The sequence below is a fragment of the Pelophylax lessonae genome (assembly GCF_965119305.1).
Source record: "Pelophylax lessonae genome assembly, chromosome: 7".
NCBI lineage: Eukaryota > Metazoa > Chordata > Amphibia > Anura > Ranidae > Pelophylax > Pelophylax lessonae.
The window spans coordinates 191,284,050-191,303,964 of record NC_138774.1 but is presented as its reverse complement, the minus strand read 5'-3'; the positions used below and the strand labels follow the sequence as shown (position 1 = coordinate 191,303,964).

The following is a 19,915-nucleotide window of genomic DNA, read 5'->3' as shown; positions in this document are numbered from 1 at the left end:
ACAGAAAATTTCATAAAAATATTCTCCAGTTCACGAACTCCACTTCGGTTCACGAACAGGACCCGTGGCCATTTTAATGCTATTTCCAGGCTGTCACATGGTCGTGACTTCCTGTAGGAAGATCGTGGAGAGAAGAAGAGACACAGAAAGAAGTACTGTGAGTACTGTGAAGACACTTTTTGCTTTTTGGTGTGCTTTTTAGCACATACAGTACTGTACTACTGTACTGTACAATACTCTACAGTACTTCTGTACAATACTGTACTTACTGTATTGTATTTCACAGCCTCCCACCTGCCTTCCTCCATGCCAGAAGTCACCTCAAGCAAGGTTAGTGTTCTCTCTTTATACATTACTATACTGTACTAATGTGTATTGTAATTTGTTTCATATTTTTGTGCTTCAAAAACCAAAAAAAAAAAAGGTCAGAAAGGATTAACTGGATTTACATTGAACCCTATGGGAAAATGTGCCACGGTTCACGACCAATTCGGTTCGCGACCAGAGTCAGTTCACGAATTAAGTTCGTGAACCGAGGTATCACTGTATTTCTAAATTTTGTGTAATGTTATATTTTCTGTATTTCTCTTTAATTGAGTTTGGGTTTTTGAACTAGCACAAAGCACAATAGGGGATCAGGGTTTCTAAATTCCTCCACAACAGCGCCCCAAATGCAATACACACACATTTTTGGCACATACCAAAATTGATGGCAGCTGTATACAAGGAAATTAATGATATGAGGCACCATTTTTATTAAATTTGTTTATGGTGATGCTGATTTCACTTTCCAGCAGGACTTGGCACCTGCCCACACTGCCAAAAGTACCAATACCTGGTTTAATGATCATGGGATCACTGGCCAGCAAACTCGCCTGATCTAAACCCTATGAAGAATCTGTGGGGTATTGTCAAGAGGAAGATGAGAGACACCAGACCCAACAATGCAGACGAGCTGAAGGCTGCTATCAAAGAAACCTGGACTTCCATCACACCTCAGCAGTGCCACAGGCTGATCGCCTCCATTCCACGCCACATTGATGCAGTAATTCATGCAAAAGAAGCCCTGCCAAGTATTGAGTGCATACTATACTGTACATGGACATACTTTTCGGTAAGCCAACATTTCTGTATTAAAAAATCTTTTTTTATTAGTTTTATGTAATACTCTATTTTTCGGAGATCCATAATTTTGGGTGGTCACTAGCTGTAAGCCATAATCATCAAAACTAAAAGAAAGAAATGCTTGAAATACAGTGGCGACTGGTGCTCCATGGCCTCTCCTTTCGGCCAACCGGGAAATGGGTCTCAGGACCCGCTTCCTGATTGGCTGGGAGGAGAATCAGTGTGATAATAGCGAATATTCATTTGCTACTATCACACAACTGGGCGGGCTCAGGGCGCAGTGCTCTGCCCCCCGAGCCACCATTTTTTGAAGCCTATTAGCAACTCTGGCTCTAATCACGTGCTTCAAAAACAAAAAAAAAAACCCCATTGGAATCCATGCGCCCGGCGCCTTGCATGTAGATTAGGGGGCCGGACGCATTGATAGGGGGGGCGGCGCTCCTGCGCCCCCCAATTGACAGGCTGCCAATGTTGAAATATATCACTTTGTGTGTAACGCATCTATATAAAATTCACTTCATCATTTGAACTGAATTACTGAACTAAATTAACTTTATGGTGATATTCAAATTTTATGGGATGCACCTGTATATCCTGGGCTTTAACCACTTCAATAAAGTGCCCTGTATTGAAGTGGTTAAAGCCCAGGATATACAGGTGCATCCCATAAAATTTGAATATCATCATAAAGTTAATTTAGTTCAGTAATTCAGTTTAAATGATGAAGTGAATTTTATATAGATGCGTTACACACAAAGTGATATATTTCAACATTGGCAGCCTGTCAATTGGGGGCGCAGGGGCACCTACATATAAAAACCTCAGTTGAATTAGACATGTTACATATTGCCCCACATGCTCATGTGAGAGCATGGTTAACGCTAAACTGCTGATCTGTAATAGCTTTTTAAAAGGTCTCCTATGGAAAATGTTGGGTATGTGCAATTTTAAGGCTTGACATGTTTTATCTACTTACTCGGCAAAACCGCATCTTTTATGTTTTACCAAAAAATTGGGTAACTGCAATTGTTTGCACTAACATTACCTTTACTGTATTTCTAAACTGAAAATGTATCTCTTCATAAATCGTGTGGCATAAAAAAAATGGAACTACTACCATTTTATTCCCCAGGGTCTCCGCTTTGGTTAAATATGTTCTGTCTAGGGGTTTTACCTAAAATGCAGGCCTAGAGTTATTTTTTTAACGTGTACAAAAAACACAAAAACAGCTCTGGCAGGAGAATAGTTAAACCTTTCCCTACTCTATCCAGGACAGTTGCCACATTTCTCTTTGCTTTGTGATCATATCCCAATAGAATGGCCCCACTTACTTGGATGGCCCAGAGTGGAGGTTGGCGGTCCACCCAAATTATTGGATCCCTGTTGGAAAACATTAATAGATAATCATTAACAGGGAAATAATAAAGAGAACACATCATAATAAAAATATGGAGCCCCCACCACGCCTGACTTTCTTTTAAAGGAAACATCTCTGGGGCCGTCATCCTCATCCTTTCTTTATGTAGTAACTGGCTAGGAATAGGTAAGTGTACTTCACGCATCCTAGGATTTCACTTGCTGCATGCTTCCTACAATTCAGCGACATAGTAACGAGGAAGACGGCCCTGTAATTTTCACCCTTAAAAATTAAGCTAGCTATGGCCACCTCCATATTTAAACTTTGTCCGATTTCCATTAGGGTCTTTAGCTGTGTGAAATATTACTAAGCAATAGCTGACATGTTTGTGAATCATACGTTACACTCACCAGTTGATACCATTTGGATACCCTTTTGTTGTATAGTTCTGCTTGTCACAATTCCAACTGTAGAAAAATAATGAAAAGGCGAATTAAAAGATAAAAAAAGTAGATTACAATCTTATAATGCAAAATGAAACTGTTCTCCTTTTTGTACCCTCTGCCAACACTCCTCCCCTGAATAAAATTGTAATGCTTCAATGCAAACCTCATTGCATATCTTCTTCATTAGTGATCTCCAATATTGCACCCAGTGGCTTTCCTGCACCAAAGTGTGACTTGCAATTAAACAGAAAGCACAGAGTGCAGACATTGTGGCATAAATAGATCAACAGAACTGAGCACAGCTTTCCGTGTGTACCCTCTACATCTTTCCACAATGCTGGAGGACTAGCTTCCACTAGCCGACTCTCCTCTCCTGAAATATTCTGTACAGCTGGAGGACTCTGCTCCTTGCACTTGTTGTCATATATACAGCATATATACTTATGACCCTTGTTACCCAGGGCAGTAAACAAAGGAATACTAAACAATAGTAATTAGGAATAGTAAACAATAGGAATAGTGTAAATAGACTTTGTCTATGCATGTTATGTATATCAGGTATATATATATATATATATATTGTATACACACACTATATTACCAAAAGTATTGGGCCACCTGCCTTTACACGCACATGAACTTTAATGGCATCCCAGGCTTAGTCCGTAGGGTTTAATATTGAGTTGGCCCACCTTTTGCAGCTTCAACTCTTCTGGTAAGGCGGTCCATGAGGTTTAGGAGTGTGTCTATGGGAATGTTTGACCATTCTTCATGTGAGGGCAGGGACTGAGGTTGGACAAGAAGGCCTGGCTTACAGTCTCTGCTCCAATTCATCCCAAAGGTGTTCTATCAGGGTGAGGTCAGGACTCTGTGCAGGCCAGTCAGGTTCCTCCACCCCAAACTCGCTCATCCATGTCTTTATAAGCCTTGCTTTGTGCACTGGTGCGCAGATATGTTGGAACAGAAAGGGCCATCCCCAAACTGTTCCTACAAAGTTGGGAGTATGAAATTGTCCAAAAAAATCTTGGTATGCTGATATCTAAAGAGTTCCCTTTACTGGAACTAAGGGGCCAAGCCCAACCCCCTAAAAAACAACCCCACACCATAATACCTCCTCCACCAAATTATTTGGACCAGTGCACAAAGCAAGGTCCATAAAGACATGGATGAGCGAGTTTGGGGGTGGAGGAACTTGACTTGTCCTGACCTAAACCCCATAGAACACCTTTGGGATGAATTAGAGCGGAGACTGCAAGCCAGGCCTTCTCGTCCACATCAGTGCCTGACCTCACAAATGCGCTTCTGGAAGAATGGTCAAACATTCCCATAGACACACTCCTAAACCTTGTGGACAGCCTTCCCAGATGAGTTGAAGCTGTTATAGCTGCAAAGGATGGGCCAACTCAATATTGAACCCTACGGACTAAGACTGGGATGCCATTAAAGTTCATGTGCGTGTAACAGCAGGTGTCCCAATACTTTTGGTAATATAGTGTGTAGACACTCACCGGCCACTTTATTAGGTACACCTTGCTAGTACTGAGTTGGACCCCCTTTTGCCTTCAGAACTGTCTTAATTCTTTGTGGCATAGATTTAACAAGGTGTTGGAAACAATCGTCAGAGATTTTGGTCCATAGTGACATGATAGCATCAAGCAGTTGCGGCAGATTTGTCGACTGCACATCCATGATTCGAATCTCCCATTCCACCACATCCTAAAGGTGATTTATTGGATTGAGATCTGGTGAGTGTGGAGGCCACTGGAGTACAGTGACCTCATTGTCATGTTGAAGAAACCAGTTGTGAGATGATTTGAGCTTTGTGACATGGTGCATTACCCTGCTGGAAGGAGCCATCAGAAGATAGGTACACTGTAGTCATAAAGGGATGGACATGGTCAGCAACAATATTCAGGTAGGCCGTGGCATTTAAATGATGCTCAATGGGTACTAAGGGGCCCAAAGCGTGCCAAGAAAATATCCCCTACATCATTATACCTCCACCAGCAGCCTGAACCGTTGAAACAAGGCATTTTCGTCCACAAAACTGCACTCACTGGATATTTTTTATTTTTCAGACCATTCTCTGTAAACCCTAGAGCATGAAAATCCCACTAGATCAGCAGTTTGTGAAATACTCAGACCAGCCCGTCTGGCACCAACACCAATGCCACATTCAAAGTCACTTAAATCCCCTTTCTTTCCCATTCTGATGCTCAGTTTGAACTTCAGCAAGTCGCCTTCACCATGCCTAAATGTACTGAGTTGCTGCCATGTGATTGGCTGATTAGCAATTTGTGTAACCAAGCAATTGAACAGGTGTACCTAAATAATGTGGCCGGTGATTGTGTGTAAATATATATACTGTATATATATATATATATATATATATATATACACATACACAGTACCTTGCGAAAGTATTCGGCCCCCTTGAACTTTGCGACCTTTTGCCACATTTCAGGCTTCAAACATAAAGATATAAAACTATAATTTTTTGTGAAGAATCAACAAGTGGGACACAATCATGAAGTGGAACGAAATTTATTGGATATTTCAAACTTTGTTAACAAATAAAAAACTGAAAAATTGGGCGTGCAAAATTATTCAGCCCCTTTTCTTTCAGTGCAGCAAACTCTCCCCAGAAGTTCAGTGAGGATCTCTGAATGAACCAATGTTGACCTAAATGACTAATGATGATGAATATAATCCACCTGTGTGTAATCAAGTCTCCGTATAAATGCACCTGCACTGTGATAGTCTCAGAGGTCCGTTTAAAGCGCAGAGAGCATCATGAAGAACAAGGAACACACCAGGCAGGTCTGAGATACTGTTGTGGAGAAGTTTAAAGCCGGATTTGGATACAAAAAGATTTCCCAAGCTTTAAACATCCCAAGGAGCATTGTGCAAGCGATAATATTGAAATGGAAGGAGTATCAGACCACTGCAAATCTACGAAGACCTGGCCGTCCCTCTAAACTTTCAGCTCATACAAGGAGAAGACTGATCAGAGATGCAGCCAAGAGGCCCATGATCACTCTGGATGAACTGCAGAGATATACAGCTGAGGTGGGAGACTCTGTCCATAGGACAACAATCAGTCGTATACTGCACAAATCTGGCCTTTATGGAAGAGTGGCAAGAAGAAAGCCATTTCTTAAAGATATCCATAAAAAGTGTTGTTTAAAGTTTGCCACAAGCCACCTGGGAGACACACCAAACATGTGGAAGAAGGTGCTCTGGTCAGATGAAACCAAAATCAAACTTTTTGGCAACAATGCAAAACGTTATGTTTGGCATAAAAGCAACACAGCTCTTCACCCTGAACACACCATCCCCACTGTCAAACATGGTGGTGGCAGCATCATGGTTTTGGCCTGCTTTTCTTCAGCAGGGGGAAGATGGTTAAAATTGATGGGAAGATGGATGGAGCCAAATACAGGACCATTCTGGAAGAAAACCTGATGGAGTCTGCAAAAGACCCGAGACTGGGACGGAGATTTGTCTTCCAACAAGACAATGATGCAAAACATAAAGCAAAATCTACAAAGGAATGGTTCACAAATAAACATATCTAGGTGTTAGAATGGCCAAGTCAAAGTCCAGACCTGAATCCAATCGAGAATCTGTGGAAAGAACTGAAAACTGCTGTTCACAAACGCTCTCCATCCAACCTCACTGAGCTCAAGCTGTTTTGCAAGGAGGAATGGGCAAAAATTCCGGTCTCTCGATGTGCAAAACTGATAGAGACATACCCCAAGCGACTTACAGCTGTAATCGCAGCAAAATGTGGCGCTACAAAGCATTAACTTAAGGGGGCTGAATAATTTTGCACGCCCAATTTTTCAGTTTTTTATTTGTTAAAAAAGTTTGAAATATCCAATAAATTTCATTCCACTTCATGATTGTGCCCCACTTGTTGATTCTTCACAAAAAATTACAGTTTTATATCTTTATGTTTGAAGCCTGAAATGTGGCAAAAGGTCGAAAAGTTCAAGGGGGCCGAATACTTTCGCAAGGCACTGTATATATATATATATATATATATATATATATATATATATATATATATATATATATATATATATTTACAATATACTACACCACAAACTAACTCTCCTGTCCTGAAATACTCTGCACTGCTGGAAGATTCTTCTCCTTCCACTACCTAACTCTCCTCTCCCGAAGTGCTCTGCACAGCTGGAGGGATATTCTCATTCCACTCTCTAACTCTCCTCTTCTGAAATACTCTGCACTGCTGGAGGACTCTTCTCCTTCCACTATCTAACTCTCCTCTCTTGAAATACAGTATTTTGCACTGCTGGAGGACTCTTCTCTTTCGACTATCTAACGCTCCTTTCCTAAAATACTCTGCACTGCTGGGGGACTCTTCTTCAATTTCCAATCATTTTTATTATTTTTTTTACAATTAAAAACAAAGAGTTATACAAAACATAGTGGGACTGACACATAAGTACAATTGTCTCCCATACATACAATGACCAGGAAATAAAGCAAACGTCATATAAAAAGGGAAGAAAAAGCACAAGCAAATTTCACAACTTAGGTTGTAGACAGTGACATACAAATCAGTGACTCTTCTCCTTCCACTATCTAACTCTCCTCTCCTGAAATATTCTGTACAACCGAAAGGACTCTGCTCCTTCCTTTAACTACTTAAGCCCCGGAAGATTTTACCCCCTTCCTGACCAGGGGTTATGCGTGATTTTAACGGATAATTGCGCGGTCGTGCGACGCTGTACCTAAACTAATTTGACATCTTTTTTTCCCACAAACAGAGCTTTCTTTTGGTGGTATTTGATCACCTGTGCGATTTTTTGATCATGCGCTATAAACAAAAAAAGAGCTTCAATTTTGCAAAAATAACAATATTTTTCACATTTTTTTATATGAAATTCCTCCAAAAAAAATGTAAAAATCTAAATTTTTTAACATTTTCGGGCCAATTTGTTTTATGCTACCTATGTTTGTTAAAAAAAAAATCGCAAAAAGCGTATTTTGATTGGTTTGCGCAAATGTTATCGTGTTTACTAACAAAGGGAAAGATTTTTGTCATTTTTGTTGTTTTTTTTTAACGCGTAATGGCGGCGATCTGCGATTTTTTTTGCGGGACTACGACATTGGGGCGGACAGATCGGACCCTTGACTGACATTTTTGACACTTTTGGGGTTACCAGTGACATCACTACAGTAATCAGTGCTATACATATGCACTGTTACTGTAAAATGACACTGGTAGTGAAGGGGTTATCTTTTTTTGAGAGGGAGGGGTGGTGTGTGTCCCTAGGGGCGTGATTCTTACTGTGATTGGCTGTGGCTTGAGGTGTAGGAACAGTGATCAACGGTCCTACATAGTAGAACTGTATGATCACTGTTCCTACACAGGGGAGAATGACAGGCGGCTTGTTTACATCAGCCGCCTGCCTTTCTCCTGCTGTCACGGACGATCGTGAGTGCCCGGCGGACATCGGGTCTGCCGGGCACACGCGCGGGGGGTCCGTGACCACGCGGGAGCGCGCCTCCGGCGGCGCGCGCTCGCTCCCCAGAGCCTCACAGGCTAGTGACGTATCGGTACGTCACTTTGCCTGTGAGGGGCTGACCGCTGCAGTATATGTACTTGCGGCAGTCGGCAAATGGTTAACTTATTCTCCCCCACCTCAAAATACTCTGTACTGCTGAAGGACTTGATCCTTTCTCTAATTCTTCTCACCTAGAATACTCTGTGCTGATTGAGGATTCTGCTGGTTCTCTTATCTAATTCTACTCCTCTAAAATACTTTGTGCTGCTGGGGAAAGCTGCTTCTTCAATAATCAAATTCTCCTCTTCAAAAATACTCTGTACTGTTGGAGGACTCCTCTATGTAATTCTCCTTCCCTGAATGATCTTCTGCTGGAGAATTCTGGGTCTTCTGCTATCAAATATTCAGCTAGTCGGAGTATAGGTTGATTTCAAATTTTATGAGTCATATTCACATACAGACACACCAATACAAGATATCGTTAAACGCCGATATGTATTCATGTTATGATTTCTTGTATCTACATGTCAAAGATTCTCTTAAAAAGTCATTAATACTGATATATTCCAAGCAAATTTCTGGTCTATCCTGGCTGTCAATAACTTCTGGCACCCAGGGAGCGTTGATGAGGAATCAGATATTCACAGGCATGCACTGTTTAAATCCTCATATTATCTAGTTAGTGGGTGATATAGGAGGATTAGAATAAATTATGTAAATAGCTTAACTATATAGAAAATATCTTGTAAAAACCTTTTTATAAGTGATATCAACTCTGAAATATTAAGTAGCTCTGTAGTGAATATAACCTGGACCCATTAGTTCTGTAAGATGGTCTTTAAAATAATGAAAAGTATCTGAGAATAGTATAACTGCTAACATTTATCTTCCTAATGTCTTTGCAGAACCCTCTGCAAGCCACAAATCATGCTTACAGTGGGGGGATCTGCGCTGTGAGTCAGCCATGCTTTATTGCATTGTGCAAAGTTGCTAAACAGACATGTTTCAAACCCTGGGAGATGGAGGGGAAAACATTTGGGCAACTCTTATCACACAAGGGGAGGCTGAGCTGCAATAGTGAATAGTGGTGTCACCTTCTCGTTATACAGAATGGTGAGGAATGTGAAGCACTGGATGAAGAGAATTAAGACTGTTTACAAATGTTTGTTTTAAGTGTGCATTTAGTTATCTGGAGTTCTTCTTTAGGTTTAATTTGGAGCCAGGTGATTCTTTTCTTAGAAGAGATAAAACGGTGGGTTGGTGGTCTTGGCCATGTAAGAAACAACATATCTGTAAAATAAGAATGTTCAAAAAGCAGTGGCATACTGTATAACTGTGACATAAATCCTTTGAATCATATTTTAGAGAGCGATGATGTAATTCCCATGAAATGTAATTTATATCTGTAAAGAATTGATGTCACTCTTGTAAAATGTAATGTATGCAGAGAACTGTGACATCACTCCTGTGAATTATAATTTATATCTAGAAAGCAGTGACATTAATCCTGTGAAATATCATTTATATCTGGGAAGCAGTGACATCACCCTTGTGAAAAATATTTTATACCTAAAGATCACAAACATCACTCCTATAAAAATATAATTTATATCTAGAGAGCAGTGATATCACAACTGTGAAATATATTTTATAACTAGAGACTGGAGAGCAGTGATGTATTGTAGATCCCATGAAAAACAATTTATATCTGGAGAGCAGAGATATTGTTCCTCCAGAATATATTTTATATCTAGAGAGAGGCGACCTCACTTCTCTAAATTATAAATTGTATCTAGAGCAGCGTCGTCACTCTTGTAAATTTTAAGTTATATCTAGAGAACTGCGAGGTCATTCCTGTAAATTATAAGTTATAGCTAGAGAACGGAGACATCATTCCTGTATATTATAAGGTTCTATCTAGAGAGCAGTGTCATCACTCTTGTAAATTATAGATTATTTCTAGAGAATGGAGACATCACTCCTGTATATTATAAATTCTATCTAGAGAGCAGTGTCATCACTCTTGTAAATTATAGATTATTTCTAGAGAACGGAGACATCATTCCTGTATATTATAAATTCTATCTAGAGAGCAGTGTCATCACTCTTGTAAAATATAGATTATTTCTAGAGAACGGAGACATCACTCCTGTATATTATAAGTTCTATCTAGTGAGCAGTGTCATCACTTTGTAAATTATAGATTATTTGTAGAGAACGGTGACTTCACTCCTGTATATTATAAGTTCTATCTAGAGAGCAGTGTCATCACTCTTGTAAATTATAGATTATTTCTAGAGAACGGAGACATCACTCCTGTATATTATAAGGTTCTATCTAGTGAGCAATGTCATCGCTCTTGTAAATTATAGATTATTTCTAGAGAACGGAGACATCACTCCTGTATATTATAAGTTCTATCTAGTGAGCAGTGTCATCACTCTTGTAAATTATAGATTATTTCTAGAGAACGGAGACATCACTCCTGTATATTATAAGGTTCTATCTAGTGAGCAGTGTCATCGCTCTTGTAAATTATAGATTATTTCTAGAGAACGGAGACATCACTCCTGTATATTATAAGGTTCTATCTAGTGAGCAGTGTCATCGCTCTTGTAAATTATAGATTATTTCGAGAGAATGGAGACATCACTCCTGTATATTATAAGTTCTATCTAGAGAGCAGTGTCATCACTCTTGTAAATTATAGATTATTTCTAGAGAACGGAGACGTTATCACTCCTGTATATTATAAGTTCTATCTAGAGAGCAGTGTCATCACTCTTGTAAATTATAAGCTATATCTAGAGAACAGTGACATCAAACCTGTATATTATAAACTAAATCTAAAGAATGGTGACGTCACTCCTGTATACACTAGATCAGGGGTGTTTAATCACGGGCCGCATCAGCATTATGATTGCCCTCAAAAGGGCCGGTTGTATCTATAAGACTAGATGTCCAGAGCATCACCTACCTTGGCATAATACATCAAGAGCCTCCCCACCAAGGGCAGGTTGTATCTGTAAGACTAGATGTTCAGAGCATCTCCTACTCTTACATAAGACGTCAAGCCTCCCCACCTTCAGAAGTTGAGTCCTCCACCCTCCCTTACATCTCAGTGCACCCCCCTTACCTTGTGTTGCTGCTGGGAAGCAGCTGGAGGCATTGCTGGAAAGCAGAAAGTACCTAGTCTAGAGGAGGGCTGGAGCTCTCCTGCAGCTGCAGACAAGGTGCGAGGGCCACATAAAGTGGCCTAGAGGACCTTGTGTTTGACACACGTGCACTAGATAGTATTGGGACGCCTGCATTTACATGCACATGAACTTTAATGGCCATCTTTCTTCTCAAACACTATCCAAGTTCTTCAATTTCACTAATATCTATCATAATTATTGAATGAACAATCTGAGAGGTTATTAAAGTGTTTTTGAACCCTAGAGAAAAAAAATGGAATATACACTATATTGTCAAAAGTATTGGGATGCCTGCCTTTACACGCACACAAATTTTAATGGCATTTTTGAGTTGGCCCAACCTTTGCAGCTACAACAGCTTCAACTCTTCTGGGAAGGCTGTCCACAAGTTTTAGGAGTGTGTCTATGGGAATGTTTGACCATTCTTCCAGAAGTACATTTGTGAGGCCAGGCACTGATGTTGGATGAGAAACCCTGGCTCACAGTCTCCGCTCTAATTCATCCCAAAGGTGTTCTATCGGGTTGAGGTCAGGACTCTGTGCAGTCCAGTCAAGTTCCTCCACCCAATTGCACCCCCAAACATTCACAAATGTTTAGAATTTTTGAATGTGTCCTACTGTATATTATTGTTGCTTTGTATCCCCTTTACAGATCAACATACCTTCTGAATAAAACTCCTGAAGAAGTGGGTACTCCACAAAACAAGCAAAGTTGAGACTGGAACTATGTGGATAGAGGTCCCTCTGGGTGGACACTATATCTAATGCCCAATCTACCATAGAGGAATATATGGTTTTAGAAGAACTGTGTTGCTGTCCTAATTGGATAAAAATCCCACTTTTCCCCCATTCCCCTCTTATGGGTGAATTTTTACCAGTAATTATTAATAAATATATGTATTGTTTTTTACAATATAATTGAGTTGTATGTTTATACTGTACCATGAAAGTCCTCAGTGCCTCAACCTAATCCTTTATGCTACATTTAAATTTATAGGACATAGGTACAGTTATCTAATCTGTATTGGTGTAGCACACACTCCATACTATATCTAAAGAATGGTGATGTAATTCCTGTAAATTATAAATTAGATCTAGAGTGAAGTGCCATTACTCCTGTAAATTATACGTTATATCTAAATAACCGTGACGTGACTCTTGGAAATTATATGTTATATCTACAGACCAGTGAAATACATCTTGTATCTAGAGAAGATAGTCATAGCAGTTTTCGCTCTGCAGAATATATATTTGGAGAGCTGTAATCCAGCGACTTACCAGCCGATCCCTTGCGTTGGGTCATCCAGTAATACTCGCACAATGTACAGAAGACAGGACAAGAGTTTGAGGGAAAAGTTGAAAAGACGGATTCTAAGGCCTGAAAGATAACACAGATTAGATTGTCATTCCTTTCATACTAGGGGAACAATGTTCAGTACATATTTTTACTTTGGAGGAGAGATCTGTCACTGTACCAATGCATATTATCAATATTATAATAAATGACGTCCATATAGACTTGCCAGAGCCAGCTTCAGTGTACACCGGGCCATGCAGCATCAGCATTTGGGATGAAGTGGATAAAGCCAATATGTGGACAGTTAAGGCTCCTGTCTGGCTGCATGATGACTGTTCTTGCAGCAAAACCATTGGAAAACAATTAGGATAAAATGTTGTGTATACAGCTCAGATTAATCACATCATATTAACTGATTGTCAGCAAAATATATATATATTTTTTTGAAAATTATATTTATTGAAGTTTTATAAACAACATACAAAACAGAGCCATTTGGGCATACCCAGGCTCAACAACATAGAACCATGACAACAACCAAAAAAGACAGAAAGAAAAGTAAAAACAAACCCCACTAACCCCCTAACGGTGGCTGCAGCTCAAGGGTAGTCAAGAATATCACAGGTTACATTCCCGAAACACCTAATCACTGGTGCTCCGGAGACTGCGGTCCGGTGTGGTCAGTAGAACAGAGAAATAACACACCATGAGATATAAACATGAGCAACCTACGTAGTTTGCGAGGACCCATCAACAGCTGGAGCCGAAGGATCGTCCGTAGTATCCGTAGCTTCCAACCACAGGTCCCATACCTTGTGGAATTTTTTGGGGCACTCCCTGAACTTGTACACTGCTTTATATAAAGGTATCATGGAATTCACCAGAGTCTTCCATTGTGACAACTTCGGAGCCCCGGGGTCCCTCCAGCGCATCACCACCAGCTTCCTGGCATAGAAGAGCAAGTCAGCAAAATATTTAAGGAAAAATTTGAATTTAGTTCAGGATCGAGGTATGCAATGTCTGGGCAGCAACTGCATTCAGAAAAATAATGTGTATGTAGCTCAGGGCACGCGGTATAAAAATAATTGCTGTGCTATAATGTTGTTTTTACCAGCACTGGCTGATATGATAATACGTACAAAGGTTCTCCCAGAAACAGTTAAAGTATAGTAGGGATTCTATTCAGTTATTTCAGGCCTTAGCTCATTAACTTCTATCATAGAGCTGTTGAAGGTGTGAGCCCTTATCTGAATTCACCCATGCTGAGAGGGAATGATTGTGGATAGCCATTTAGTTCCATCTGAATGGTGGCACCTAATTACTAGTCCATTTTAGCACAGCCACTCTGCCATGGAAGTTATTGAGCTGATGGCTGTTGATAGCCTGAACAGCTCTCCTCAATGGTAAAAGAAGCAGAATTATTGTCTGGAAAATCCCTTTGAATGCTAACTCTTCCTTTTAGTCGTGGGCGCATGTTTAAGGACTCCGCACTCTCATATATTCAAAATTTTCAATAATTTAAACGTGACAGCCAAAAAGAGTTGGTACAATATTCCCAGCAGTGACCCCAGACGCGGCTTCCTGACGTTCTCGACCACTTTCTTTGTTGTTAAGTAGGTCAGTGCAATGTTGTTCTTTCCTCTCTTATGTGAAGGTTCTAATCTTTCAACCACGCAGAAAACACAAGCGAGGACAATACAGCAACCCCGGCGCCACTGTCTGTACGCTATTACAGCCTTTCAGAGCGTCGCGTAATTCATTCGTGAGACACATGATTACCTTGAACTGAAGGTTAGGAAAGACGGTGAGTGAAAAGATGTATTATGTAAAAATACCAAAAACAAACATAATAAATTTGTTCTTTGCAAGGCTCTAGATTACCGTAATGGATTTTACTGTGCCTTCGCATCAGCCAGCATTGTTAAGGAGAAATGAATGTTTTCTTTGTGATTTTTGTTTTATACATAAATCTTTGTACAAATTAAAATCTGTAATCTTTTCTTTCCAACCCCTCCCTCTCATCAACCTCAAACTCATCCTAATAAGACTTTTTCCTCCTTTAACTTGTGAAGCCAGACATACTCACCTAATTCCACCCTCCAGGTCCCTCACCGCTGTCAGCTCTGGGTGTGGGGATAGTGAATCCACCAGTGTAATGGAGCCAGAGAAGGTTGGTTACCTATGTGCCTTGTCATGACCTCAGTCCTGTTTTTGATCCCGAGAGAACCCCGCGGCTAGACATCCAATAGGACCAAGCACACACGGACATGGACACCCTGAGAAGAGCCCAGGCAGAAAGTAAACAGCAGAGGAGAAGACTTTGGTGTGAAAACAACTGTTTTCTATGTGCCCTATCAGTGACCTGTGTTTATTCAGTCCAAAAAAGAATTGTGTGAACGAGCCCTAAAACACTTGGTGATCATGCCTTGAAGGTCTTTATTCAGGCCCCTCCTGGAATTTTGTCACTCGTTCATATGCACTCCTGGAGGTGGCTGCGTGCTCGTCAAGAACGAAGATGTGAGAGGGAGTTTTTATAGATCAACACTAGATGGCAAAAAGATTGTGGACACTTTACCATTATACCTGAGCTTGCTGGACATCCAATTATAAATTATGGGCATTAAAGAGAGAAATGCCCCTTCTTTTTGTGGCACTAAAGGCCTCCACTCTTCTGGGAAGGCATTTCACAAGATTTTGGAGTGCATCAGTTGGAATTTATGCCCCTCCAGCCAAAGAGAGCATTTGTGAGATCGGGTACTCATGTTGGACCAGAAAACTCATCTCACAATTGCCATTCCATCCCAAAGGTGTCTAATATAGTCAGGACTCTGTACAGGCTACTCAAGTTCCCCCACACCAAACATGCCGTTCATGTCTTTATGAACTTTGCACAGGTCATGCTGGAACAGGAAAGGTTCCTGAAATACTTGGTGATTCTGCCTTGAATGTCTTTGTTTAGGTACATCCTGAAATTAAGTGACAACTGTCTTCTAATTTTTTCACCCTGTTATACGCACAGGGGCTGACTGGAAAATTTCAGCCCAGGGGGGCAAGTACAATCCAGAGGACCATGGTGCAGCAACTCAGCCCCCTCCCACTCTCTCTCTTCCCGGCCTCCTTCTGACCCCCGTTCCAGGCTGAAGCTCCGCTCCAGGTACTCTCTTCCCACTGGCCGAATCTGCGTTCCCAACCTGGCCAGCAGGAGGCGGTTGAGTTGGGGCTAGCAGGGGGAGAGTCTCCAGTGGGGCATGGAACTGGCTTCTGCTCAGATACAGTTAACACTATCCATGCTGGCGGGGGGGAAGGCCTGAGCTCTGTCCTTGTCTTCATCCTGCACTCAGTTGGTCAGCTGCGGGGACTTTTTACTTCTCTTCACCAGGAATTATTCAGGTATGTCTGTGGCAGAAGCAGTGCAGCCTTTTTACAGGGCATCAGAGCGGCCCAGGGGGACTTTTTACTTCTCTTCACCAGGAATTATTCAGGTATGTCTGTGGCAGAAGCAGTGCAGCCTTTTTACAGGGCATCAGAGCGGCCCAGGGGGCAATTGCCCTCCTCCCCCCTGGCACAGTCCTCCCCTGCATATGCACTCCTGGCTGTGGCTTTTGGTCCATAACAATGATGTGTGAGCGAATGTATATAGCTCTACACTATACGGCAAAAGGATTGTGGACACTTACTGTTAAGGCACACCATTACAACTGAGCTTGGACATCCCATTATAAATTATGGACATTAAAGAGAGAGCGGCCCCCTTCCTTTGTGGCACTAAGAGCCTCCATTCTTTTGATGGTGTTTCACAAGATTGTGGAGTGCATCAGTGGATATTTATGCCTCTCCAGCCAAAAAGAGCATTTATGAGATCTGATACTCATGTTGGACCAGAAAACCCTTCCTTCTTTCAATAGGCATTCCATCCCAAAGGTGTTTAATATGGTCAGGGCTCTGAGCAAGCCACTCAAGTTTGTAGGTGGTGTCAGTGTGTGTGGTGGCAATAATTCACATAGTTGGGTGCAATGTAAAACTGAAGCAATGCAGCAACAGTTCACAACAAACCCGATGGGAAGGCTACCCAGCTGGGTGCACTCACAGTTTACAATAACGTGTGGAAGCGGGTTCCAGCTGGACTGACAGTGTCTGTTGAGAGGGAGCAGAATGTAGTCTGGATGTCCCATGCCCAATTGGGAGGGTGTTCAGAAGAGATGTAACCCTACACTTTCCCCAGTCATCAGGAACTCTTTCCTAGCACCAGTACTGTACCTTACAGTCTGGGTACCTGTCCCTACTCTACCGACTTGCCAAATTGCGCAACAAGCTTGGGGGCCAGGGCCTTAAATAGGCTCTGCCTGACTTAAGATGGCCACAATAATTACATGGTGCAGCAGCATCCAACTGGATTTCTTCCCCAGTGACCAAGGAAACCATAGAGGAACTGTGTTCCTCTTGAGTTCCTCTCCAGCTCCAGGCTCGCTGTGTTTGAGCGCCACCTTCATTGGAGAAATCAGACTATACCTGCCTACAAGTTACTCACAAACATGCCAATCATGTCTTTATGATCTTTGTGTTGTACTCAGGGACACAGTCAAGCTGGAAAAGGGCAGGGCCTTCCTTAACTGGTTTCCAAAGGTTGGAATTACAAATTTGTCGAGGGACTCATTCATACTGCGTGTCCTCTAATCGCTGTGTTTTAACATCTCAGCTGTCAGTTTTGCCAGGGTCAGTGCAATATGTGTTTATTTTATTTATCCTTCTTTTTTTTTTACTTTATTTGAAGTGCATAAAATTATAATTTATTAATCATTTCTCCGAAACATGCAGAAAAATGTGGTGGTGTGAACAGGGCACATACAAAACAATTGTTGTTTTTTTTTTTTTTTTTTGTGCCAATGCAATTACTTGCGTTTATTCAGCACAGAGTAAGCAAACTTAAAAGTCTTTGTATTAATGAAAAAAACCTTTACTGGTAACACCCAGGCTCAGTTATTTATTGGGGGGAACAATACAGTGCACTTTAAGGACACAGTCAATAAAAAAGTGTACCAAACGCACACTTTATTGTATGTATAAGGGTGCAGTTTAGCTGAAAAAGGTTTAAAAATCCACTGATATAATCCAGTCAGGAGGAGGATTTTTTTTCTTTAATTTGGAGCTGCTATATAAAATATTACAAATGTACCCCACAATTTGCTGAATGAGCAGTTTGTGGTCATTCATCTTTGTACAACACCCAAAGCAGTTACAACCTTGTCCATTTACACAAGGGACACTGCTGTTTTGGGTGTTCCCACTCCTTCCCTTTCCTTCTTTCTCCAAAAAAAAAATAATACAATTCAAACAGGGACAGTGAGAGCCCCTATTATTGGCCACTGTAGATGTGCTGCCCCATGGAAGAGCACAACCAAAGTTCCCGGGAGATGATAGAAACTGCTGAGATATCTATTTTGGGTGGAAAATGTGTTGGTCACAGCTGCCCTTGTGTAGTAAAAATCTTTGATACAAGCAAAATGTATTATTAGGCCGCCCGCACAGAATCCACAGCTTGCAGGAAGGTCAAACATTGCAGCTCCTTGCTAAACCACAACTGACCAATAGATGGCAGCAGGCAGCTACAAATCCACTCTATTTTACACACAGCATCCCATTAACCCTTTGAGAACTGGACTATATTGTACCAGCGGCTGTCATAAAAATAAAAACAGAAGATGAAATAGCTGGTGCAAATCTGATGGCAGGTTTTTACATTTCTATGTTGCAAAGTTTAAAGGGAAACCTGTGGTAAGAGATGTACAGGAGCTGAACTTCCAAATGCTAACTGCCTTGGTTGTCCGTTTATGAAACTGAGATGCGCACTGATCCTGATGATCGCAGCTCAAAAGTCAAAATACTAACCACAACATACAAGGCCATCCACAACATCACCCCAAATCAACCTCTTTTTTTTTCTCCCAGGATCTCCTGCTCTCTAGCTCCCTTTTGTTACCTTCTCCCCTACTTGCCTTCAGAACTTTTCCAGAACCTCTCCCATCCCCAATACGTCCGGTCAGCTCCTACCCTGTCCGCCTTTAGGTGATCCTTAAAAACTCACTTATCCAGGGAAGCCTACCCCACCTCCACCTAAGAACTGTACTTGAGTCCCCTCCATCAGATCATCCCCTGCAGCCATTACCTTTTGTACCACCTCTGACTCCCTTTAGATTGTAAGTTCCATGAGCAGGGCCCTTCTATTCCTTCTGTATTGAACTGCATTGTAATTGTACTGTCTCCCTTTTTTATTGTAAAGCAGTGTGTAAACTATATAAATCCTGTATAATAATATTAATAATAATTTCTTCAGGTAAACTAAAGCTCAAATAATTGTTCTATTTTAAGAAATAATGCATGTTTTCTTTGATAAATAAAAATGCTTTTCCTGAGCTCCATTATGTGATCTAATTATATATATATACACACAGGGCTGTTGTTAGAAATCGCGGGGCGCCCCCCCAAGAAAATATTAAAGATATATTTAGCTAAAATTACAACAAAATCACTATTAGCAGACACAAATATAACATAACTCGCATAATTCCTGCTAAATCTAAAAAAAAATAGGTTAAATAAAAATGAAGATGAGATGAAAAAAATATACAGGCTGGGCAGTTGGAGCTCAGTGATCAAAGAGACAGAGAGAGAGAAACAAAGTTACAAATAAATTCCTGAGTAGAGATAACATTAGAGCCAGTGCTGGGAGGGGGGCCCTCACAGGGAGGGGGATTAGTGAAGGGACAACTATCTCTTTCTCAGCAGATAAAAGCTGATAGCAGGGAAGGGGACAGATCAGATTCAGGTGCTGGAGGAAGATTTCTGTATTTGTTGTCCATCACTAATCCCCCTCTCTGTGTGGGCCCCCCTGTGTGCTCGGGCCCCCTACAAGAGGGCTGGTGGTCCCCCCCATCAGCAGCCCTGTATACACACACA

The 19,915-nt window shown here is 41.2% G+C and overlaps 1 protein-coding gene across 6 annotated transcripts in view; it reads right to left on the bottom strand.

The window, feature by feature from the left end:
- The window catches only part of KCNT1 (potassium sodium-activated channel subfamily T member 1), a 659,112-nt gene that overhangs the window by 172,334 nt on the left and 466,863 nt on the right, over window positions 1-19,915 (bottom strand). For all 6 annotated transcript variants that reach the window (XM_082263648.1, XM_082263649.1, XM_082263652.1 and 3 more), the window contains 3 exons: window positions 12,943-13,042; window positions 2,893-2,949; window positions 2,457-2,505 (listed from right to left, as the gene is read on the bottom strand). In XM_082263648.1, the coding sequence (XP_082119774.1) occupies window positions 2,457-2,505; window positions 2,893-2,949; window positions 12,943-13,042 (206 nt within the window). The remainder of the gene's footprint in view (window positions 1-2,456; window positions 2,506-2,892; window positions 2,950-12,942; window positions 13,043-19,915) is intronic.